Source organism: Salmo salar, chromosome ssa18 (assembly GCF_905237065.1).
Source record: "Salmo salar chromosome ssa18, Ssal_v3.1, whole genome shotgun sequence".
Classification (NCBI taxonomy): domain Eukaryota; kingdom Metazoa; phylum Chordata; class Actinopteri; order Salmoniformes; family Salmonidae; genus Salmo; species Salmo salar.
Window position 1 is genome coordinate 4,147,993 of NC_059459.1, and position 26,499 is coordinate 4,174,491.

Genomic DNA, 26,499 nt, shown 5'->3' on the forward strand with positions numbered 1-26,499 from the left:
TTGGTTGTTATTGTTGAATCAAATTAACAAATTGGATTATGGACAAAATGCATTCAAGGTTTAATTTGATTTTATTACAAAAGTTTTGTACATATGGTGATGTTTAGATTTGAAAGTACGAAAACAAAACTGCACAAAATAACCATTTATATTTTACCATGACTGCACTTCAATTTATTCATAATCTCCTTTTAAAAGTAAAAATATTTTTTTGAGATCCATTAGAAGGATCTGAGATAACAAGAAGTGTCAACTTCTAACCCACAAGACTTTGGTCGGGATTCCATCCAAAACCTCAATATAACGTGCTTGACACTAAAGAATTTCCAATTGAGAGGTCGAAATCTGAACAGCTGATCTTGAATGCGATCTCCGCAACATTGCCTACAAACACGATAGGCTTGAATCTCGGCCTTTGATTGCAAATTCCAAAAAAATAAAAGCATTGCATGAACTTGCTCAATACATTGTCAGCTCAGTCCATATATACACAAAAATATTCCACTGACTGGTGAAACAATTTCCTGGGATGGAAGAAATACATAGCTTTTACTGTACATTAAACTCAAGGTCCAAGGCTCTTGCGTGTAGGTTTGCAGAATAAACAGACGTTTCAATTCCCTTCATGAACATAAACCCACAACTATGAAAAAGAGGCACTGTGGTAGAAAAGAAATGGTGCTCTCACTATCCCCAATCCACCTTGGTAAAGTGGGTCAAATACCATTATTTCTCCAAATAAATACTATGAAGTGACACTTGATGGATATAAGGGCTTCCTTTAACTTGTGGGTTAACAGTAACTTTTAAGTACCCTTAAACCTCACTATTCTTCATGAACACAGTTAAACGAAAAATGTAAATTCCTAAGAAAATGCCAGTATAGCATGTTTAAATGGTTCAGAGGCAATATGACATTGTATAGATTTATTGGTTGATTGATCAACCATGTTCTAAGCAGACCTGGGTTCATATACATAAGTTGTGCTTGATTGAGCCTGCCTGTTGTGATGGAACCAATATAAAAGTGCAAACCCCACCCACCTAGCATAATTAAGCACATGAATCCAGGTATGGTTATAAGGAGACTAACAAACCCTTCATACAGTACTGACACCTAGAAAATACCCTTTTTATTTCAGCTAAATGAGAATAGCAGAAAACCATTTGAGTTCAGTGTTTTATCCTGGCATTATGTCCAATTCTTAACCGACACAGGAGCTTGCTAGTGCCCTGCTAACAACTGCCCAGACTAGCGAAAATAACTTTCAGTAACCTACATGGCCATACAGGCACCAGTAGACGCAGTCCTTCAGCACTGTGACTGGCAAGGTGTGAAGGGGTCATTGTGGTTCACACTTAAATCTTTTGTCTTGCCCATTCACCCTCAATGGCACACATACACAATCCATGTATCAATTGTCTCAAGGCTTAAAATCCTTCTTTAACATGTCTCCTCACCTACATTGAAGTGACATCAATAAGGGATCATAGCTTGCACCTGGTCAGTGTATGTCATGAAAGAGCAGGTGTACATAGTGTATAAATAATTCATTTATTCTATATGCAAATTACTTGCATATACAAAACAACTATATGCCATCGCACAAACAGGCAAAAAAATACAATTTGATTCAATTAAAAAATAATGTAGATTTACAAATGTCTTTATAACCTCAAAGCCACCATACCCTTCCCATTTATAAATCCCACTTTTGCACACATACACACACAAACATCTCTTTGGCTGACGTGTGGAGCTGCAGCACCTGCATCATGTACACTTGACAAATAATTACAGACCCCCCCCCAAAAAAAATTATACTATAGACAAGGTCTTCCAAAAGGAGGATTTAGTGAATCTCAATTCCTTTCTATGCTTTAGTGAATGAATACATACGTATTTTCAAACATCTACTCACATACAAAGCTTAGCGACACACATACCCTTCCATGCGTGTGCATACTTACAGAATTGTAATGTAAATGCAACACACAGAGCTGTAAAATGAAATGCTGATGGAAGGCATCAATAAATAGAGATGTCTGGCCAGTTTCCCTGGGCCTCAGTGTGTCTGTCAGTCGTTCTTAGTGTTCTGTGTGGTGTCCAGGTTGACCACCTGCAGCTCTGTCAGGTTACTGCTGCTGCTGCTCAACTGCTGACCAATCACCATCTGCAACACAGCACACCAACATCAGCATGCGCCACTGAAGACCAATCAAAGTCAAAGAAAATTAAAGTGACATTGAGAAAGAAGAGAGAACATAACTCTATGCTCAGCATGGGTCCACCACAGATAGAACAATGAGCCGGATGTATAAATCTGAAGCATTCGGTTGGCATTTCCACTCGGCACCAAATATGGTGATGAGAGGAAGCCCAGTGGCCGCCAGGGGGAGAAGATAGATTTTGCCCGACATTCTACGAATTTTCTCATCGATGAAACGGTTGATATCAATACAGTTTTCTGTTCCCAAAACTAGAATATGTTATGAACAGTTTTGTAGACTTTACCCTTTGCCCAAAGTTGTTTTTAAATTTCATTGTTTAGGAGTGCAAGGGCGAATTGAGTTATTGCACACGCGCACTTGACAGAGTTGGCGTTCCTCCACGGAAATATGCAAATACATGCCAGAACGAGGCAATAAGATCTCACTAGCTCATGCTTGGCTCTGTCCACCTCCTTGCTTGTCCTGCCCACTATGATTAATTTGCTCCCATTGGAAACGACGGGCTGTGGTCCATCTTGGGTTAGTTATAAAAAATCTTTGGTTCCACTTTGCATGCCTTAATTTGTACCGTTGAGTAGCCTATTGCCAGACAATACACCTGCCTAACAGGGTTGGGGCCAATTCCAGGCAATTCAGGAAGTAAACCAAATTCAAATTCAAAATGCTCCTAATTGAAAAGCATTGAAGAGAATTTGAATTTTTGTGTACTTCCTGAATTGACTGGATTTGACCCCAACACTGCTGCCTAAGCACAAAATTATTGACATTAAATTGATTAACTTAAATCCTCTCTTTTTGATAAGAAAGCTTTTTCTAAAAGCATCACTTTGCATGAGTTTGGTCATTTGTGTTGTTATAGTGTACTGTAGCTATTGTACTCCAACTAAGGCTCTGTGAAACACAATGGTTTATATTCTGTTCCTAAACTTTAGTCATTCACTCACACAAAAACCTCTATAAAAAGCCAATCTATTGAAATCTAAATCTTGCGTGACTGAATTACTTTCTCAATAAAAAAAAATAAAGTCTTCTAAATAACATATGGCTTTCAATAACATTCCGTGCAGTGTTGTCCAAACATAATTTTAAGTTTGTTTAACTAGGCAAGTCAGTTAAGAACAAGTTCTTATTTTACAATGACAGCCTACCCCAGGCCAAACCCTCCCCTAATGACACTGGGCCAATTGTGCGCCGCTCTATGGGACTCCCGATCACAGCCTGTTGTGATACAGCCCGGGATCGAACCAGAGTCTGTGACGCCTCTAGCACTGAGATGCAGTGCCTTAGACCGCTGCGCCACTCTGGAGCCCCAAATGTCATAGGAGTAGATCCTCCACATACAGTAACAGTACAGGAGGCAGGCCAAACCCTACCCCTCCACAGTGCTCTGTCCGGATGCATTAGTGCAGGTCAGTGGCATGCTGGTTGCAGAGAGAATATGAGAGTTTCACTTGTAAAATGTAGGTCTTGCCGTACTGGGTGTAGCTGCACTGCAGAAACAGGGATCTGCATGGTGCCTGAGGGTGCCGTAAGGAATACCTGAGGGACAGCACCTAGCCAGAGAGACGGACACATACAAACATGAAGAACACAGCCCTCTCATCTAAACTAACATTTTACCACTGAATATATACAGAGACTAACATTTTACCACTGAATATATACAGAGACCATGTGCATGCTGTGTAGGCTATACCACCCCACTTTGGGTCGGGGTCAAACCCACTAGCCTGTCATAGTCAACCTCCCGACTATGTAGCTATATTCATACCAGACCTGGGTTCAAACAGTATGCGTTTTCATCCTTTGAGCATTTGATTAAGCATGCCTGGAATGCCAGATAAGATAGGTTGCACTTTTTGGAGAATTTCATAGGTTTCAAGCTCAATACACCCAGCTAAAAAAAAATTGAAAGAAAAAAATACTAATTGAACTGAGGTCTGAATCATACATCAATCAACCTCCCCCACTAACCCACAGCCAGTGTAGTCTCACCTGTGTCCCAGCGTAGCCTACTGTAGTCAAGCGTGGTCTCACCTGTGTCCTGGCCCTGTCCGTGGGACACCTGCATGGCCGAGGGGCTGGACGCGTACATCACTGTGTGGGGGCTGGTGTACATCATGTGCCCCGCCATGGACGTGGGCACAGACGACGTGACAATGGTCGCTGGGGGAGTGGGGAAAAGATATTAGTGTATGAGACAAAGTGAGAAGTTTAGAAGAGACATTGTCCACCAGATGGCACTGTATCACTGAGGAAAAGGTAAATTCTGTTCAACTAATGTTGACCCCTCATAACAGTATTGTAGACTACAACCTTCCACCCACTCAGCTCACTCAAGAGAGATAAGTTAGACTCTGGATAGAGCTTATCACACATAACCAGGGTTGTAGAGCCCTGTGTTAGACAGAGGAGAGTTACCAGTGGAGACAGTCGAGGTCTGGGAGATCTCCGAGCTGCTGTCGTTGATGTGTGTGGTGGGGTGCACCTGGATGGCCTGCAGCTGCTGGGTCATCCCTCCCTCTGGAGGGGAACAGGCAACACAAAACAGCTGGTCACTCACCTGTACACTATTCTAATCTTACTGTCAGAACTCTTATAAATGGTAGGAATATTAGTTTGCCCCACACAGTTTTGAACATGGTTTCATACACCTACGTAGAGTCAACTAAATTTCATGCCTGCATCATGCCTGTTATTCCTTGTTCAGTCGTGGCCAAAAGTTTTGAGAATGACACAAATATTAATTTTCACAAAGTCTGCTGCCTCAGTTTGTATGATGGCAATTTGCATATACTCCAGAATGTTATAAAGAGTGATCAGATGAATTGCAATTAATTGCAAAGTCCCTCGTTGCCATGCAAATGAACTGAATCCCCCCAAAAACATTTCAGACCTGCCACAATAGGACCAGCTGACATCATGTCAGTGATTCTCTCGTTAACACAGGTGTGAGTGTTGACGAGGACAAGGCTGGAGATCACTCTGTCATGCTGATTGAGTTCGAATAACAGACTGGAAGCTTCAAAAGGAGGGTGGTGCTTGGAATCATTGTTCTTCCTCTGTCAACCATGGTTACCTGCAAGGAAACACATGCCGTCATAATTTCTTTGCACAAAAAGGGCTTCACAGGAAAGGATATTGCTGCCAGTAAGATTGCACCTAAATCATCCATTTATCGGATCATCAAGAACTTCAAGGAGAGCGGTTCAATTGTTGTGAAGGCGGCTTCAGGGCACCCAAGAAAATCCAGCAAGCGCCAGGACCGTCTCCTAAAGTTGATTCAGCTGCGGGATCGGGGCACCACCAGTACAGAGCTTGCTCAGGAATGGCAGCAGGCAGGTGTGAGTGCATCTGCACGCACAGTGAGGCGAAGACTTTTGGAGGATGGCCTGGTGTCAAGAAGGGCAGCAAAGAAGACACTTCTCTCCAGGAAAAACATCAAGGACAGACTGGTATTCTACAAAAGGTACAGGGATTGGATTGCTGAGGATCCCATTGAGAACTTGTGGTCAATCCTCAAGAGGCGGGTGGACAAACAAAACCCCACAAATTATGACAAACTCCAAGCATTGATTATGCAAGTTATTTGACAGCATGCCAGGGCGGATTCCAGAGGTCTTGAAAAAGAAGGGTCAACACTGCAAATATTGACTCTTTGCATCAACTTCATGATTGTCAATAAAAGCCTTTGACACTTATGAAATGCTTGTAATTACACTTCAGTATTCCACAGTAACATCTGACAAAAATATCTAAAGACACTGAAGCAGCAAACTTTGTGGAAATTAATATTTGTGTAATTCTCAAAACTTTTGGCCACGACTGTACATCCCCCTCTGCAGCCACAGACAGACAAGTCGCCCTCTTTTTTCCTGGAGCATAAATCAGACCATGACTAACTACATCCATACCAATACAACATGAATACCAGTTCTTTATGGACATAAGTAGCAAGGCCTATACCCAACCCCCCCCACGCTTACAATAACATTTCAAATCAAATGTGTTTTCTAAAGCCCACAAGACACTGACCTTATCATCCTGCGAATCTCAAAAAACACAACTGGGGGCAGGGACTTCTCTTACAGAGCTCCGGGATGCCCGCTTACCCATTGATATAGGAAGGGGAAAACTTGTCTCTGTCGACCTACAGACAAACTAGTCTCTCAACAGACACAGACTAGTCTATTTCTCCCGACAGACTGACCTAGGGAGACTGCAGCGGGGAATCGGAAGACGGCCTGCTGGCCCTGCTGTGTCAGTTGTGATGCGGTGAGCTTCTGGCCCCGCTGTCCCGGGATGGCCAGGGAGTGCTGGTGCAGCTGGCTGAGCGGAATGGTGGGGGTGCCGGGAGGGAGAGGAGTGCCTGCTGCAGGAGGGAAAAAAGGATGAGTGTGTGAGAGAGATTCAGCCTGCTGTCATAATGGGAGAGAAAGATCGGCTACCTCGGGACCCAGAACAACATCTCTGCGCTACTCAGTTGGTTAGCCACACTATCACTACAAGCAGACATCACAACAAGGGCAACAACAAGGGTAATACTCTATCATGTCAGTGATTGCACCACTACATGATTGAACTTTTTTTTTTTTTACTTTATTTAAAATCAAACTAAGACTTCTTCAGCTTTAAGGTGGTTATTACCCAGTATTACATGGCTGTAACAGCAGCTACCATTTCATGCCTTAAATTTATGGTAATTTTTACTAGTAGACCTGGACCTCCTGTACTAATTTGATCTCTTTTAATATCAATATTCCAGTCAGAGCAATACAATTATTTATGGCAACGCAAATATACAGATTCTAAGACCCTGTTCTAAAAAAATATTATTGCGGAATCACGATAGCCAGCTTATATTACACAGATTTCAAAATGCAAAACATGTACAAATGTCTTCCTTGTGGTTGGTGGGCTACCTACAGATTTTTTATTTTATTTAACTAGGCAAGTCAATTAAAAACAAATTCTTATTTACAATGATGTGCCACTTGGGAGCCCCAGATCCAGATAGATAGCAGATCCTATTACAAGGGGCACATCTGGCTCCAAAACACTCCATCTGAGCAGGGGCTCCATGAATTAAAAATAAATTATAATTTCAGAATTGAACTGCCTAATCTTCACTGAATATTCATGAACAATTATAGGCAGAGATCGGCAGCCAACTCCGGGACGGCCATTGTGTTGGACCTCCTAATTATTCTTCTCCTACAATGAAAATCAAAGGCATGAGCCCATTGGATGTAGATGTTTCCTTCGTGGATACTGGGGCTTTGTAATACATGTCAAATATAACCAAGCTGAAAGGGCTTCCTGGAGATGGAGATGTGAAACGCGGCAAAATATAAACAGCTGTTTAAGTGGAGACGCAAGTCACGCTACTGCCACGAACCACCTGGACGTCGTGGCAAGATGATTCAAATTGAAATCATGTTGACGGACCAAATCTGGATTAAAATACATGCTTAACCAAGTATTCGTATTTTAATATTTTAGCATTTTTTTCTCCAAATTATATATATGTTTAAATAATAACCAAATCAACAAATACGATTTGAAGTATTTGAAAGTATTTTCAAATAATTTCCTATAAATACTATTTTAAACTATTTTGAAATACTTTTCAAATACCCTAGAACCAAACAGGTCTGCTAAGCGTTTACTGTGAACACTGAGGCTGTACCCACGCCATGTACCCACGCCAGCGTTGTAGTAGGCACTTGTCACATTAGTTAATCACAAAAATTGAGGATTAGCTGATAACCACGAAACAAGCATTCTGGATAATATAGAGAATCTTGAACTATTTATTGAGCAGAATTTTGATATGCTCGGAAAAAGAAATGGATACATCGAAGCGAACAAGAGCAGACCTTTCCTCGAGTTCTGTGAGCGAAACTGAAGGGAAGCCGCCGTCTAAAATTTCGAATTTAACATCGGAGGGGGGCGTTTTTATAACTACGTCTCCAGAAGATAGCATTGCTTACAAGTATGAGCAAGCAGTTAAAAAAACTGGATATATTACCTGGGCTACTGGGGGAGGTTGAGGTCTTAAAAACAGGAATGGATTACAGTAATAAAATAGAAGAAATATGAGGGGAAAATAAGACATTGAAAACTACCGTGGACTCCCTAAAAGACACTACAGAGAGACTACGGTATGAAAATAAAACAATGAAAGACGAATTATTTGATCTAAAGTGCAGAAGTATGAAAATGTATATTGTTATAATGGGAATAAAGGAGGATGAAAACGAAAACGATCAGTCAACGGAAGAAAAAGTCAAAGTGTTAATGAAACGTAATCTCAAAATGATGGACGAACAAGTGGAAACAATTGATTTTCAAAGGGCACATCGTTTCGGTGGCAGAGCAGAGGGAAGGTCCCGTCAGATCGTACCTATGCTAACCCACTACAAAATGTAAAATGCCTTGTTCCAACAGGGTAGGGGATTGAAAAACACCCCATTCTCTATAATGAACAATTTCCCCATGAAATAATGGAGACGACGTGCCCCGTACCCCAATTTCAAAAGGCTCCAAGCAGAGAAGCAGAATGTTCGTCTAGTGGTCGATATGTATGTAAACAACCAAATGTTCAAGGACTCGAAGATTACAACGTGGCTGTGAGTGATAGCTACCTCCTGTTGTTGAAGTAGTCCCAATACATATTGACACCGCATTACACGGTACAAATATGGATTCATTTGTTTTTTACCCAAAACATTTTTACATTAACAACTTCTTTTTTTAAAATGTTTATTCATTCAGTATGGAAACGTGTACTATGTGGACTTCAAATAAAGTTGGATTTATGGTAATGCAGAATGGGTATGATGAACTTAGCCTTTTTCTATTTAGGAATATATGGACGTAATATCAGGTTTAGATTTTGGGGAAGGCGAAGATGGGTAAAGATGACCTTTTTTCTTTATGAATGTATTTATTTAATTTGAAGATAACACATTAGAAATACCAAGGTTGTTTTTTTAGTTTGATATGATACATGGCCTAATTGTAGAGGTCGGGTATACTATGAAAGCTGTTATATATAGTGGTTAGAGCGTTGGGCCAGTAACCAAAAGGTTGCTGGATCGAATCCCCGAGCTGACAAGGTAAAAATCTGTCGTTCTGACCTGAGCAAGGCAGTTAGCCCACTGTTCCCCGGGCGCTGAAGACGTGGATGTCAATTATGGCAGCCCCCTGCACCTCTCTGATTCAGAGGGGTTGGGTTAAATGCGGAAGACACATTTCAGTTGAATGCATTCCGTTGTACAACGACTAGGTAGACCCCCTTTCCTTTCCCTTTTATATAGTGTGGCCCTTGTTCGACGATGTGATTCGGAACGATTTGCTTTTAAGTTAAAACTTAATAAATATGAATAGATTTATTATAGGGTAGGACAAAGGATTATATAATGAAGAACCTGCCTGCTAGTAGCTAGCTATAGCTGCTACTAGCTAGCTGCGGCTGTTGTGCAGCAACCGAGTTGTTGATCCCGGTTTTAGAACTCTGAGATTCGGCTGAAAATATGTTAGCATTGTCAGAAATGCTACAAAAAAGTAACAAATTGTTTGTCTGAAATGTCCACGAGAGCGAAAAATTATACATTTAATAAAAACTGTTGAACCTACAAACGTATTCAGTCAAAATGGATCCAAGTCTTATTGTCACTTTATGGATGCTGTAGCCTCGTTTTAATCCCACTTCTAGAATTTGAGCTAGGTTTGGGAAAAACAATTGTCTGATGACCCTAATGCTATCGACCCTGTCAAAAATCTGGTATAGTGATTCTCAGTAATTGCAGGACGGATCATGACGAGAGGCAGAGAATTTGTTGTGTACCTCCAATCAAGTTGATTTTGGACATTTCCTCGACATTGGTGTCATATTGGCTTAGGTATGATGGTAGGGAGATTTGAATTTAACTTCTTTGGGAAAGGGGGGCAGTATTGAGTAGCTTGGATGAAAAGCGTGCCCAAAGTAAAATGCCTGCTACTTAGGCCCAAAAGCTAGAATATGCATATGCAATAATAATAGTAGATTTGGATAGAAAACACTCTGAAGTTTCTAAAACTGTTTGAATGATGTCTGTGAGTATAACAGAACTCATATGGCAGGCAAGAACCTGAGAAAAAATCCAACCAGGAAGTGGGAAATCTGAGGTTTGTAGTTTTTCAAGTGATTGCCTCTCCAATATACAGTGTCTGTGGGGTCATATTGCACTTCCTAAGGCTTCCACTAGATGTCAACAGTCTTTAGAACGTTGTTTCAGGCTTCTACTGTGAATGGGGAGAAAATAAGAGCTGATTCAGTCAGGTGTCTGGAAAATTGGCATGAGCTCAATCATGCACATGGCCGTGAGAGCGAGCTGCCTTTCCTTTCAATTCTAAAGACAAAGGAATTGTCCGGTTGGAATATTATCGAAGATTTATGATAAAAACATCCTAAAGATTGATTCTGTACATCGTTTGACATGTTTCTACGAACTGTAATGTAACTATTTTGACTTTTCGTCTGGACTAAACTCGCGCGCTTAGTGAATTTGGAATGCTGGACTAAACGCGTGAACAAAATGGAGGTATTTGGACATAAAGATTAACTTTATCGAACATTTATTGTGGAACTGGGATTTCTGGGAGTGCATTCCGATGAAGATCAAAGGTAAGTGAATATGTATAATGCTATTTCTGACTTTTGTTGACTCCACAACATGGCGGGTATCTGTATGGCTTGTCTGTACTGTCTGAGCGCTGTACTCAGATTATTGCAAAGTGTGCTTTCGCCGTAAAGCTTTTTTGAAATCTGACACAGCGGTTGCATTAAGAAGTTTATCTATAATTCTGTGTATAACACTTGTATCTTTTATCAAAGCTTATGATGAGTATTTCTGTAAATTGATGTGCTCATTCACCGATAGTTTTGTAGAAAAAACATTTCTGAACATTACACGCCAATGTTAAATGGGGTTTTTGGATAAAAATATGAACTTTATCGAGCAAAACATACATGTATTGTGTAACATGAAGTCCTATGAGTGCCATCTGATGAAGATCAAAGGTTAGTGATTCATTTTAGCTGTATTTCTGTGTTTGCATGGAAAATGGTGTGGTTTTTCTTGTCTAGGTGCTGTCCTAACATAATCTAATGCTATGCTTTCGCCGTAAAGCCTAGCGTCCCACATTTCCCAGAGAGGTTAACATTGAGCTTCAACCAATGCATATACCATTGTTGGGGAGATAAGGTATCCCGCTTTACGTTGTGGCTAAGAACAGCCCTTAGCCGTGGTATAATTAAGCAATAAGGCACGAGGGGGTGTGGTATATGGCCAATATACCACGGCTAAGGGCTGTTCTTACGCACAACGCATTGCAGAGTTCCTGGACACAGCCCTTAGTCATGGTATATCGGCCAAACCCCCGAGGTTCCTTATTGCTATTATAAACTGGTTACCAAGGTAATTAGAGCAGTAAAAATAAATGTTTTGTCATACCCGTGGTATACGCTCTGATATACCACAGCTGTCAGCCAATCAGCATTCAGGGCTCGAACCACCCAGTTTATAATTGCCAATATGCCACACCCACTCAGGCCTTATTGCTTAATTATATTATAGTAAAGTATAGCATAGCATAAAGGCCAGTGTCTCTCCTGCTGTAGGTACCTGACATGAAGGTAAAGCCGCTGGGCAGCTGCATGACCTGCCCTCCGGTGGCACCGGTGGTCTTGAGGACTGTGCCATTGACGTTGCTGCTAGCGGAGATGGGTGCCAGGTAGTTGGTGATGGGGAAGGAGGGCCCGCTGCTAACCTGCATGGTGGTGGATGTGGTGGGGGCCGTAGGGGCGTGGGTACTGGTGGTGCCCGGGAGGTTGGCCACTGTAAACGCAGGCTTTAGCTGGTCCTGGGGAAGGACGAACAATATGCATTATGAGTGTGGCTGTCAAAATAGCAAGATTCATGCATTCAGACAGATTTTATTATTTTGGGGGATTTTGGGGCTCTTATCCACTGGACTAAAAACAACTTACTGACTAACAAATCATATCATGTTGAGTGAGTCACATAAATATTTTATTCCACAAACCTTACCCCAAGGCAGCGCCATTCACTAGAGGACGTTCATAACCAAGCAATTACCATTGGTTTACGCTCAGCAGGTAGCTAGTTTCCTCCATATACATATACAGTGCATTCAGAAGGTATTTCAGACCCCTTCCATTTTTCTACGTTACAGCCTTGTTCTAAAATGGATTAAATCATTTCCCCCCCTCAATCTATACACAATACCCCATTACGACAAAGTGAAAACAGGTTTTCTGAAATGTTTGCAAATGTATAAAAAATGTAATACAGAAATACCTTATTTATATAAGTATTCAAACTCTTTCCTATGAGACTCAATTGAGCTCAGGTGCATCCTGTTTCCATTGATCATCCTTGATGTTTCTACAACTTGATTGGAGTCAACCTGTGGTAAATTTAATTGTTTGGGACATGATTTGGAAAGGCACACACCTGTCTATATAAGGAACCACAGTTGACAGTGCATGTCAGAGCAAAAACCAAGCCATGAGGTTGAAGGAATTGTCCGTGGAACTGCGAGACAGGATTGTGTCGAGGCACAGATCTGGAGAAGGTCCCCAAGAACACAGTGGCCTCCATCATTCTTAAATGGAAGAACTTTGGAAACACCAAGACTCTTCCTAGAGCTGGCCTTCCATCCAAATTGATAAATCGGGTGAGAAGGGCCTTGGTCAAGGAGGTGACCAACCCAATGGTCACACTGACAGAGCTCCAGGGTTTCCTCTGTGGAGATGGGAGCACCTTCCAGAAGGACAAACATCTCTGCAGCACTCCACCAAATCAGGCCTTTATGGTAGAGTGGCCAGACGGAAGCCACTTCTCAGTAAAAGGCACGACAGCCCGCTTGGAGTTTGCCAAAAGGCACCTAAAGGACTCAGACCATGAGAAACAAGATTCTCTGGTCTGACAAAACCAAGATTGGACTTTTTGGCCTGAATGCCAAGCGTCACATTTGGAGGAAACCTGGCACCATCCCTACGGTGAAGCATGGTGGTGGCAGCATCATGCTGTGGGGATGTTTCAGCTGCAGGGACTGGGAGACTAGTTAGGATCAAGGGAAAGATGAACGGCCAATTTTTCAGTTTTTTATTTGTTAAAAAAGTTTGAAATATCCAATAAATTTCGTTCCACTTCATAATTGTGTCCCACTTGTTGTTGATTCTTCACAAAAGCTTACAGTTTTATATCTTTATGTTTGAAGCCTGAAATGTGGCAAAAGGTCGAAAAGTTCAAGGGGGCCGAATACTTTCGCAAGGCACTGTAAGTTATATTCTTCAAGAATCAATGGATATATACAGTACCAGTCAAAAGTTGACACACCTACTCATTCAAGGTTTGAGCATGTGTCCATTAGGCCCATGGATTATTGTTTTTATCACCATGAATTAGATTGAACGATAAAAGCCCCACTTTTATTCCATGGGCTGGGATCGGCACTTTACAGCTGTTGCAAGAGCACATTTTCACTGGCTGTCCACTGGTTTCAAAAACAATGACTGCTAGGCAACTTAAACTTCTTGAATTCAAGCATTATTGGGTTCAAATACACCTCTAGATTTGTGAACAACCATCCACAACAACCACAATCCGTAAGGTACAAATAGCTAAATGAGAGAGCAGTAGTGTGATTCACATCAATGCGCTATGTAGATATCAATAATAAGATAACTGTATTGCCGTAAACTACACCAGTGGACTGTTAGCTAAAGAGACTGGTACTCAGACTACCAAAACACAGGGAAGACAGCGCAAACTGCATGCTGAACGCAGAAGAAATATGAGTCCCAACTCAATCTATTAATTACAGAGTAGGTCTAATAGTGAGTGAGTGAACAGTGCAGACCAGTGCTGAAGCAGCCAAAGGCAAACCTGAGTAAGACCCCTGTTGGTTTTTATATGTGACTGATTGAGTGGATTAGAGGTACTAGATGCCCCATGGACTACAGAGGCTTTACTGATAAGGCCCTTCACTCTCACACACGCACACACATCTGCATGTGAGCGAGACACACATGCGGACATGCAAGCACACACACACATCAATTTGGAAAATGTCTAAACCCCTGTTTTTGCTTTGAAATTATGGGGTATTGTGTGTAGATTGATGAGGGGGAAAAACTATTTCATACATTTTCTTATAAGGTGGCAACGTAACAAAATGTGGAAAAGGTCAAGGGGTCTGAATACTTTCCGAATGCACTGTAGGAGTAGTGGCCACCAGCAGACGTATCATTTCCTTATCAGAGACAAGACAAATTAGTATTCCTGGTTGCCAGCAGAAGGGAGCTACATAAACTCAATTAAATGCAAAGCAGAGCAGTGTCCAAACCACAAGTCTAATCCACAGAGAAAGAGAGAGAGCTCTACTAGTCCAAGGTTCTTTCCCTCTCTAGTTAAACAGCATAAGTGGAGGGGGTGTGTGGGAGTTGTGTTGTGCAGCTTCTCGAGCTAATCAAAAGCTTTGAATAACTAATACAGTGAGGGAAAAAAGTATTTGATCCCCTGCTAATTTTGTACGTTTGCCCACTGACAAAGAAATGATCAGTCTATAATTTTAATGGTAGGTTTATTTGAACAGTGAGAGACAGAATAACAACAACAAAAATCCTGAAAAACGCATGTCAAAAATGTTATAAATTGATTTGTATTTTAATGAGGGAAATAAGTATTTGACCCCTCTGCAAAATATGACTTAGTACTTGGTGGCAAAACCCTTTTTGGCAATCAGAGGTCAGACATTTCTTGTAGTTGGCCACCTGGTTTGCACCAATCTCAGGAGGGATTTTGTCCCACTCCTCTTTGCAGATCTTCTCCAAGTCATTAAGGTTGAGGCTGACGTTTGGCAACTCGAACCTTCAGCTCCCTCCACAGATTTTCTATGGGATTAAGGTCTGGAGACTGGCTAGGCCACTCCAGGACCTTAATGTGCTTCTTCTTGAGCCACTCCTTTGTTGCCTTGGCCGTGTGTTTTGGGTCATTGTCATGCTGGAATACCCATCCACGGCCCATTTTCAATGCCCTGGCTGAGGGAAGGAGGTTCTCACCCAAGATTTGACGGTACATGGCCCCGTCCATCGTCCCTTTGATGCGGTGAAGTTGTCCTGTCCCCTTAGCAGAATAACATTCCTCCTCCTCCAAACACAGCGAGTTGAGTTGAGTTGTCCTCTGAATCATTCAGATGTTCATTGGCAAACTTCAGACGGCCATGTATATGTGCTTTCTTGAGCAGGGGGACCTTGCGGGCGCTGCAGGATTTCAGTCCTTCACGGCGTAGTGTGTTACCAATTGTTTTCTTGGTGACTACGGTCCCAGCTGCCTTGAGATCATTGACAAGATCCTCCCGTGTAGTTCTGGGCTGATTCCTCACCGTTCTCATGATCATTGCAACTTCACGAGGTGAGATCTTGCATAGAGCCCCAGGCCGAGGGAGATTGACAGTTCTTTTGTGTTTCTTCCATTTGCGAATAATCGCACCAACTGTTGTCACCTTCTCACCAAGCTGCTTGGCGATGGTCTTGTAGCCCATTCCAGCCTTGTGTAGGTCTACAATCTTGTCCCTGACATCCTTGGAGAGCTCTTTGGTCTTGGCCATGGTGGAGAGTTTGGAATCTGATTGATTGATTGTTTCTGTGGACAGGTATCTTTTATACAGGTAACAAACTGAGATTAGGAGCACTCCCTTTAAGAGTGTGCTCCTAATCTCAGCTCGTTACCTGTATAAAAGACACCTGGGAGCCAGAAATCTTTCTGATTGAGAGGGGGTCAAATACTTATTTCCCTCATTAAAATGCAAATCAATTTATAACATTTTTGACATGCGTTTAGATTTTTTTGTTGTCATTCTGCCTCTCACTGTTCAAATAAACCTACCATTAAAATTATAGACTGATCATTTCTTTGTCAGTGGGCAAACGTACAAAATCAGCAGGGGATCAAATACTTTTCCCCCCTCACTGTATACTGCGTTAGCCTGGGATTAAAAAGAGAGAGTGGCAGGGTTATGTGCAGTGAGCACCAGTTGTTAGCCGGCCAGACCAGGGAGTGAGAGTGAGGGCGTGAGGAATGTCTGAGTTATTCTGGAGGGAGGGCCATGTGGGCCGTGGTTGGGGCAGGAGACAGGAAGAGGACGAGGGTGGGTGTATAAACAGTTGAGGGGGCAGTAGACAGCTGGTGGGAAGGCAGGAAACCTTAGCACCCCTAGAGGAGAGTTAACCCTTTCCACACCAGCTGGGACAACAGGACAGGAGGCCACAGGCCACAGCCTGAACAGACGTCATGTCACAGCCCTTTGGTCTGACAGTGGCGGTAAGAAAAGAAGACTGCATTCTTCTGAAATCCAAACACATTGTGCTTCAGCAGCAGCAGTAGTAATTAAGCCTTGTCCGAATCAGAATGGCCCATCTTGCAGGAGTCCATCTCCTTTTTCTGAAGCATGGGGCAGCTTGATTGAAAAACTATATTAGGTATTTCAATTACTTTCACATACATTTCGAAGTAAGTATTTGGACAATTTATTTGAAAATACAAGTAGATGCATATTGAAATGTATTTGGAAAGTATTGGCATGCATTTGAAAATACTCAAATACACAGATGTGTATTTTCAAATACAAATATTTAAAAACTCCATACATTTGAACCCAAGTTTGTTTGGCCCTAGGGGTAATTTAAATGTATTTGTAAACATGTAGGCTATTTGAAAATAGTTTCAAATAGCCTAGTATTTATAGTAAATTATTTGAAAATACTTCAAATAGAAGTAGTTGATTTGTCACAATATTAAAAAAACTCTAAAAGAAAAAAAGTATTTAAAATGTCTGCTTCAGTAGACGGCACATGATTTACTATAGGACAGCCCACCATGCTGTAAGACATGTAAGACGCTTATCAATATGATGCAATCACCTTTTCCACTGTACTTCCACTGTACTTGTGTTTGAGCGGGAGCTCCTACAGAAAATGGGACACTGGACCGAATAGAAGTCAGATATTGCCGTCAGTTACCTGGCAGTAATACTCTGTCAGTCTAGCCACGCTATCTCTATGGCCCACTTATCATTGTTCCTCAAACCTGTTTGTTTGACTGTCTCCCTCTGCCTCTCTGAATTCCTCACCCCAAGTTGATTGAACTGTAATACCTGCGTTGACTTTTGGTTCAGACCAACTGGGGAAAAAATACATTATACCAAGTTTCTCAACTAAATATCAATCAAATCTGACATTGATTTTACGTTATGTCAGATTTCTGCCCGGAGGAAGCCTGCAGCCTTGATTAGTCTCTCCCCAAAGCAGTATGCTCTGAGGCTGCAAGCCAGGCTAGCATTGTATAAAATGTAGGTAACCACAGTGCTTTCAAGTTACTCCTTCAGTCTGGTGATACAGAAGAAAACATCTGTCCTTAACATACAGTCATGTTAAAAAGTACATACACTCCCTGGAAAGAAATGTTGGTACATATTTGCACAGGTGGATATGTAATCTTCACTTCAACACTATTGACAGATAAAGGTAACCTAATTTAACAAAATGACACTAAAAAGGTTATACTTTACAATCATTTATTCATCAAAAATCTACAGAAATGCAATTCCATAGTGCGAAAAAAAAAAGCTTTGGCTGAAATAACCATGTAGCCGTTTCTTGTAACTGTCTATCAGTCTCATATCACCTCAGAGGAATTGCCCATTATTTACAGTACTGCTTCAATTGTGTCATGTTTGAGGGCCTTCTCGCATGCACGGCCCGCTTCAAGTCCCCCCACAGCATATTGTTCAGTTCAGCTTGATCTTTTTAACAGATGGCCTCACCTTTTCCTCAAGAATTCTCTGGTACTATATTGAATTCATGGTTGACTCAATGATGGCAAGTTGGCCATGCCCTGAGGCAACAAAGCAGCCCCAAACCATAATGCCACCGCCTCCATGCTTTATGGTTGGTATGACGTTCTTCTGTTCAAAGGCAGTGTTTTGTTTTCGCCAAACATGGCATCTGGCATTGCGGCTAAACAACTCCACCTTTGACTCATCTGTCCAGTAGTTTCGGTCTTTACCCAGGTGTTGTCTGGCAAACATCAGTCGTGTCTAGATATTATTTTTTGAGAGCAGAAGCTTCTTCCTTCCTGACTTCTCATGTAGGCCAAGTTTGTGCAGTCTCCTTCTGACAGTTGACTCATGCACCTCAACATTGATTGTGGCAAGAGAGGCATGTAGATCCCTTGATGTTACCCTGGGGTTCTTTAAGACTTCTATGACATCTTTTGGTCAGCTCTATGGCTGAATTTTGGTCAGCTCTAGATTGCCAGTGGTCTGGAATTTTCTCAATTTGTAGATGACCTGTTGGACAGTGGAATGAAGTACTTTGAATGGCTTCCTAGACTCATGGTCATCAATAATCTTTCTTCTGAGGGCCTCAGATAGGTCTTTTGATCTTGGCATGATGTGTTACCACACACCCATATGGTTAAGACCAAACCAACCAAGTTTCTAATCTTTATGGAAGGCTGGACCCTCCCCAAGTTGCTCTCTAATCATTTGCACCTGCTATGGTACACCTGATTCTAATTTTAGCCATTTTATGATATGGTAAAGGTAGGGGGTCTACCAACTTTTTCCGCATAAGGAAATTGCATTTTTGTTTATTTTAATTGCATAACATATTTAAAGTTAAATTTGTTTGTGTGATTTGTTAAATTAGGTTACCTTTATCAATGAATGTGGTTGGAATTTAGCTCAAATATCCATGTGTCCAAATGTGTAAAAAACAAAAATAATTGTTTTATTTTATTTTTTTAAACATCGTCATGGGAGGTTAAATAAATCCCAATTGAAGGTGACAACTGGCAGCCCACCACTAGTTCAGACCCTGCTCTGAGTGCCCATTGTAGCTAGCAAACCACACTGGTCACTGTCTGTCACCCTCATAATCTCCCATTTGCTGGCTCCCAATCTTGCGCTCTGGCACCCTGCCAGCCACATGGAATTCATGGCTCTATTTGGGACTGCTAAAAAAGGCAAGGCAGCCCAAGTGGAGGAGGTGCAGCCAATGGCAGCTGACCTGTCCACTTGCTCGCTGTAAAATAAAGGGGATGACATAACGTAGCAGCCGTACCCTCCCCCTCTGGCAGAGCGACACATTGCTCTCACCCCCCACACTCCCACACCTCCACTAAAATGTGTCACACTCTCTCTCCCTCTGTTTCTGTCTCCCCCTCTCCAATTCACCAGACACCCTATTTAGGAGTAACTTTGTGATAAGACTGCATATCTGAGTAAATTAACTTTCCATTATCTCAATGACACTCACTTGTCACAGGGTAATTCAGCCCTCTGCCCTGCTGCAGCCCTCCAAAGCTCACATTGTGTCCAGAGAGACAATACAGTGGGAGGAGAGCAGGAAAAGAAAACTACATCGGCCTACAGCGCAATTCCACAGTTAGAGTGATACTGAGTACATTTTTCCCTTTAAAATTTATGTCAAACAAAAAACAATAATGGCAAAGTTAAACAAACCGAGGCCTACTTTTGACAATTTCTGCAGAAAATTTGACAGAAACACATTTACTTGAAGAACAGTGCAGATGCAAAGTTTGGTAACAGTTCTTCAAATAAATGTGTTTTTGTCAAATTTATTGTGGAAATTGTTAAAAGTAATTGTGCATAGGGTTGTATGGTTTGTTTAACTGTGCAATCATTGGATTTAGTTTGACATACATTTTAATGAGAAAAATCAGTCTCAGTGTCACTATTATCCATGGAATTGCCCAACAGCAGTTTACAGTTTACTGGAATAATACAACAGCGATGATGGATTACTATGAAGAATGAGGACTAAAAAGGGAAAATTAAGGCTTGAATGATTGGAATAATGAGACCATTATAGATACAATTTTATTTTATTTGTCACATGCGCCGAATACAACAGGTGTAGACCTTACAGTGAAATGCTTACTTGCAAGCCCTAACCAACAATGGATAAAAAAATAAAAGAATAAGAAATTAAGTAACATAATTAAAGAGCAGCAGTAAAATAACAGTAGCGAGGCTATATACAGGGGGTACCGGTACAGAGACAATGTGCGGGGGCACCGGTAAGTCGAGGTCATAGAGGTAATGTACATTTAGGTAGAGTTATTAACGTGACTATGCATAGATAATAACAGAGAGTTGCAGCAGTGTAAAGGGGGGGCAATGCAAATAGTTTGGATAGCCATTTGATGAGATGTTCAGGAGTCTTATGGCTTGGGGGTAGAAGCTGTTTAGAAAGCCTCTTGGACCTAGACTTGGCGCTCTGGTACCGCTTGCCATGTGGTAGCAGAGAGAACAGTCTATGACTAGGGTGGCTGGAGTCTTCCTCTGACACCGCGTGGTATAGAGGTCCTGGATGGCAGGAAGTTTTTTTTATCCGGCCGTGAAAATACTGCCCCCTATCCCAAACAGGTTAAAGTCCCCGGCCACTAGGAGCGCCGCCTCTGGATGAGCGGTTTCTTGTTTGCTTATGGCGGTATACAGCTCATTGAGTGCGGCCTTAGTGCCAGCATCGGTCTGTGGTGGTATGTAGACAGCTACGAAAAATACAGATGAAAACTCTCTAGGTAGATAGTGTGGTCTACAGCTTATCATGAGATACTCTACCTCAGGTGAGCAAAACCTTGAGACCTCCTTAGATACTGTGCACCAGCTGTTGTTTACAAAATATAGACTGACAATACTCGTCTTACCAGAGGCTGCTGTTCTATCCTGCCGATACAGTGTAAAACCCGCCAGCTGTATGTTGTTCATGTCACGTTCAGCCACGACTCGGTGAAACATAAGATAGTACAGTTTAATGTCCCGTTGGTAGTTTAATCTTGCTCGTAGGTCATCGATTTTATTTTCTAATGAATGCACGTTGGCCAATAGAACGGATGGCAGTGGGGGTTTACTCACTCGCCTATAAATTCCCAGAAGGCAGCTCAACCTCTGCCCCCTTTTTCTCCGTCTTCTCTTCATGCAAATTACAGAGATTTGGGCCTGTTCCCGGGAAAGCATTATATAATTCACGTCAGACTCAGACTCTTTAAAGGAAAAAGCTTCTACCAAATAACTTCTACCGAAATTATTTTCGGTCATAATGTTGCTGCTACCGTCTCTTATGTACAAAATAAAGTCCAAAAATAAGTTAAAACACAAAAAAACCTAGCAAAATAACAGTTGGTTAGGAGCACGTAAAACGTCAGCCATCTTGTCCGGCGCCATTCAATTCAATAAACTCAGTGGTGTAAAGTACTTTAAAGTATTTTTACTTAAGTACTACTTAAGTTGTTTTTTGGGGTATCTGTACCTCACCATTTATGTTTTTGACAACATTTACTTTTATTCCACTATATTCTTAAAGAAAATTATGTAGTTTTTACTCCTTATATTTTCCCTGACACCCAAAAGTACTCGTTACATTTTGAATGCTTAGCAGGACAGGAAAATTGTCTAATTCACGCACTTATCAAGAGAGCATCCCTGGTCATCCCTACTGCTCTGATCTGGCAGACTCACTAAACACAAATTATTCATTTGTAAATTATGTCCGAGTGTTGAACTGTGACCGTAAATTAACAAAAAAACAAGAATATCGTGTCGTCTGGTTTGCTTAATATAAGACATTTAAAATTATTTATACTTATACTTTTGATACTTAAGTACACTTTAAACCAATTACTTTTAGACTTTTACTTTACTTGAGTCATTTTCTTTTAAGGTGTCTTTACTTTTACTAAATTATTCTGAAATGGAATAAAAAAAATTCACTCAATCTACACACAATACCCCATAATGACAAAGCAAAAACACGTTTTTAGAAATTTTAGCACAAAATACAAAAAATATGACATTTACATAAATATTCAGACCCTTTACTCAATACTTTCTTGAAGCACCTTTGGCAGCGATTACAGCCTCAACTCTCCTTGGGTATGACGCTACAAGCTTGGCTCATCTGTATTTGGGGAGTTTCTCCCATTCTTCTCTGCAGATCCTCTCAAGCTCTGCCAGGTTGGATGGGGAGTGTCGCTGCACAGCTATTTTCAGGTCTCTCCAGAGATGTTCGATCGGGTTCAAGTCTGGGCTCTGGCTGGGCCTCTCAAGTACATTCAGAAACTTGTCCCGAAGCCACTCCTGCGTTGTCTTGGCTGTGTGCCGAGTGTCGTTGTCCGGTTGGAAGGTGAACCTTCGCCCCAGTCTGAGGTCTTGAGCAGGTTTTCATCAAGGATCTCTCTGTACTTTGCTCCGTTCATCTTTCCCTCAATCCTGACTCGTCTCTCAGGGACAGGGAGATTGGTAAGGATAGAGGGAACAAGGAAAGGAGCCAAATACAGGCAAATTCTTAATGAGATCCTAGTTCAGAGTGCAATCCTGGTTCAGAGTGCAAACGACCTTAGACTGGGTTGAAGAGTTACATTCCAACAGAACAGGACAATGACCCAAAGCATAGAGCCAAAGCAACACTGGAATGGTTTCACAATAAGAATGTGAAAGTCCTTGAGTGACCCAATCAAAGCCCAAACTTAAATCCCATTAAATCTGTGAAAAGACTTGAACATTGCTGTTCACCGCCACTCCCTATCTAACTTAACATAGCTTGAGAAAATCTGCATGGTAGAATGGGAGAAAATCCCAAAATCCAGATGTGCAAAACTGTTAGACATACCCAAGATGACAAAGCTGTAATTGCCGCCAAATGTGCTTCTACAAAGTATTGTAAATTAGATATTCCTTTATTTCATTTTCAATAAATGTGCAAACATTTCTAAAAAAACATGTTTCACTGTCATTATGGTGTATTGTGTGTAGATGGGAGAGAAAAAATCTTTAATCAATTTTGAATTCAGGCTGCAACAACAAAATGTGGAATAAGTCAAGGGGTATGAATACTTTCAGAAGGCACTGTAACTGTTATGGAGAAAAACACAACACTTGCCTTAGATCAGCGTCTTGTTTTCTCAGTGTCTTGGGTAACTTACTTCATCCCACTAACAGACGGGAACAGAGAAATACAAAAAAAGCTAAAGGATCCAGATGTGATAGAGATGCAGAGAAGACCTATTGAAAGTGAGTGGTCAGAAAGAATCCTGACGTACAGTAGTACATACATCATTAGGCTACAGGTTTCCAAATGTCACATGGCTGCTGCTGACCCAACTCTTCTGCTTCACCTAGCCTTGCACATGGCCCTCCCCTCATCTCCCCCCTCTCCCTACACCAACCAGACCAAAAGGTGAATTGTTTAGACTAGTTTCTACAGTATGTATGACATACTGTTCAAGACAAATGGTATCCAGAGACTTCAGGGAAGCATAAAGCAGCAATTTTGAAAACAAAGAGTTCATCATGGCTACAATAACCATCTACCGGGGTCTAACTATACGAGTGTTGATCCCCACATGTATTAAAGTTGCATGGACTTTACAATGACAAACCATACTCAAGTCTCTCACTCTCCCTCCCTCCCTCCAAGTACCCAAAGTCATCACCAACCAACCTTAGTCAAGGAAAAATGGCATCCAAGAGGACAGATCATTGATAACAGCCAAATCTTTTCATTCCATCTACAACCCCCTCCACCCCCACTTAAATGTACAACCTACCACATCACTAAAATGAGAAAAAAAACAATTGCAGGACTCCAAAGACAGCAGCAGCTTATAAGGAATGTAAGGGGCCTCAGCCAAGAGAGCAGGCAGGGAAACCATACCATATATGTACATGGAAGCAGAATAACACTTGTATCAATGAATGAAGTGGGCATTAGAGTGACTTAACAACCCAAAGGTCGATCACCATTCTCAAAGTAGACAGCACGTATCTATAACTGGCTGGTGAAAACATGAAATTATCACATAGGGATGGATGTGTTCCTCTTCAAATAAGTGAACTTAAATCAAAGTCTACAGCGTGGAAATCCTGGCCGCTAGCATGTGACTGTATGAGCAACAGCAGCAAGGTGTTCCATGGGGTAATGAAGCACATCTAACTATAAATAAGCTGTCCAAAATGGCTTTAGAACATTGCAATCTCTCTCCACATTACAAAGCCTACTACTTTTTCAGAACAGTATCATGAAAAACCATTCTTTCACTGATACAGTGGACATGACCTGTGTCTATTGGAGAAATCACCCCTGAAATATTACAACCAACCACAACAGGCGTTATGCTTCTGCGTAATACAACCCAGACCTGCCTTGATCTACAGGTTTATAGGCAGGGGTTTGGAGACTTTTCTGTGCCGAGGTTCAGCGAGGTAGAGAGAAGATAACCTATAATCCATCCTGTTGACTGGTTTCGTGTTCCACTACTTTGGTCCGTCTTTATACCTCTGCTTCCAGCCACAAGATAATTAACCAGGCTGTTTGAGCCAATTAAAGATTATTTAGTAGACAATCAAACCAAACCACGAGCAACAAGCCAAAAGAGGTCGCCTCAAGTTTAATAAACACTCAGAGGTTTATGCATACCGGTAAACTGAGTTTCCATAACTTAATGTGTATCTGATGAACGAGTCTAGTTCTCCTCTGCTGTGCTTGGCTGGAATATTCTGGGGGGATTTGATGGAGCATCTAGTAGTAGCGCTCTGGTGCTTTATCTTTTTATTGATGCACCCCATCAAAATCTGTCAGGTTAAGCTAGAGATGTGTTATTTTTTTGTTGTTGTAAACACGTGGGAACAGGCCAGCACTACAGTACAGGTAAACTGATGAGCAGAACATGCAGATGTGATTCTGTTTCTGTTCCAAAGCCAGTTTGTTCTGGCTTTGTTTTGCAACGGAAAACAAAAATGAGGATCTCTTATTGGTGTTCTGGTAATCCCTCTTGTCTGTTTTCTTATGGTCTCTCTAGACACCCGGGTTGCCTCCCACAATTTTCTCATGTCCGGCGTAATAGAACGTCAGTTTGACATAGAGGAACTACATTACTGCCTACGTCACTACCTTATCCGCTTGAGTAAAATACTAAATAGTAGACAAGATGGAGATCACAGAGGTTATTTTTAATGAGTACATTCTGCAAGTGGCCAGTTTGCATCAACTACCTTTACTAAAACCACTGCACAGGATTTGCTTGCAAACTTTGGCCTCGTGATTTGTTGGGAGAATTGTCGGTCTGAAGAGGACCCACCTTTTCTTATTGAAGTTGTCAAAAGAGTCCATCATTGAAACCAAACCCTAGTCACTAGGGGTGTAATGGTACACGTACAATGACTTCAGAGAGTATTCATACCCCTTGACTTATTCCACATTTTGTTGTGTTACAGTCAGAATTCAAAAGGGATTAAATATTTTTTTTTAAACAATTCCCACCGACCCCATAATGACAAAGTGAAAACATGTTTGTAGAAACTTTAGCACATTTATGGAAAATGAAATACAGAAATCTCATTTACATCAGTATTCACACCCCTGAGTCAATACACGCTACAATCACCTTTGGCAGCGATTACAGTTGTGAGTGTTTCTGGGTAAGTCTAAGAGCTTTGCACACATGGATTGTACAATATTTGCATATGATTATTTAAATTCTTCAAGCTCTGTCAAGTTGGTTGTTGATCATTGCTAGACAGCCACTTTCAAGTCTTGCCATAGATTTTCAAGGTGACTTAGGTCAAAACTGTAACTAGGCCACTTAGGAACATTCAAATCTCATCTTGGTAAGCAACTCCAGTGTATATTTGGCCATATGTTTTAGGTTATTGTCCTGCTGAAAGGTGAATTTGTCTCCCGGTGTCTGTTGGAAAGCCAACTAAACTAGTGGTTAGAGCGCTGGGTCAGTAGCCGAAAGGTTGCTGGATCGAATCCCCGAGCTGACAAGGTAAAAATCTGTTGTTCTGCCCCTGAGCAAGGCAGTTGACCCACTGTTCCCTGGGCGCCGAAGACATGGATGTCAAGAAAGGCAGCCCCCCACACCGCTCTGATTCAGTTGAATGCATACAGTTGTACAACTGACTAGGTACAGTGGCTTGCAAAAGTATTCACCCCCCTTGGCATTTTTCCTATTTTGTTGTCTTACAACCTGGAATTAAAATATATTTTTTGGGGGGGGGTTGTATCATTTGATTTACACAACATACCTACCACTTTGAAGATACAAAATATATTTTATTGTGAAACAAGAAATAACACAAAAAAACTGAACTTGAGCGTGCATAACTATT

General features: G+C 41.5%; 1 protein-coding gene across 6 annotated transcripts in view; it reads right to left on the minus strand.

Annotated features, from left to right (window-relative positions):
* Positions 1 to 52: 52 nt before the first annotated feature.
* Positions 53 to 26,499, minus strand: part of LOC106576882 (serum response factor) — a 48,803-nt gene continuing 22,356 nt past the window's right edge. Inside the window, exons 3-8 of one of the 6 annotated variants that reach the window (XM_014154396.2) lie at positions 11,904 to 12,141; positions 6,443 to 6,604; positions 4,654 to 4,755; positions 4,270 to 4,398; positions 3,606 to 3,785; positions 53 to 2,174 (exon numbers count right to left, since the gene is read on the minus strand). In XM_014154396.2, the coding sequence (XP_014009871.1) occupies positions 3,643 to 3,785; positions 4,270 to 4,398; positions 4,654 to 4,755; positions 6,443 to 6,604; positions 11,904 to 12,141 (774 nt within the window). In that variant the 3' untranslated portion in view covers positions 53 to 2,174; positions 3,606 to 3,642. Of the gene's footprint in view, positions 2,175 to 3,605; positions 3,786 to 4,227; positions 4,399 to 4,653; positions 4,756 to 6,442; positions 6,605 to 11,903; positions 12,142 to 26,499 lie in introns of all 6 variants that reach the window. The other 5 variants (XM_014154397.2, XM_014154393.2, XM_014154395.2 and 2 more) reach the window with 5 other exon arrangements.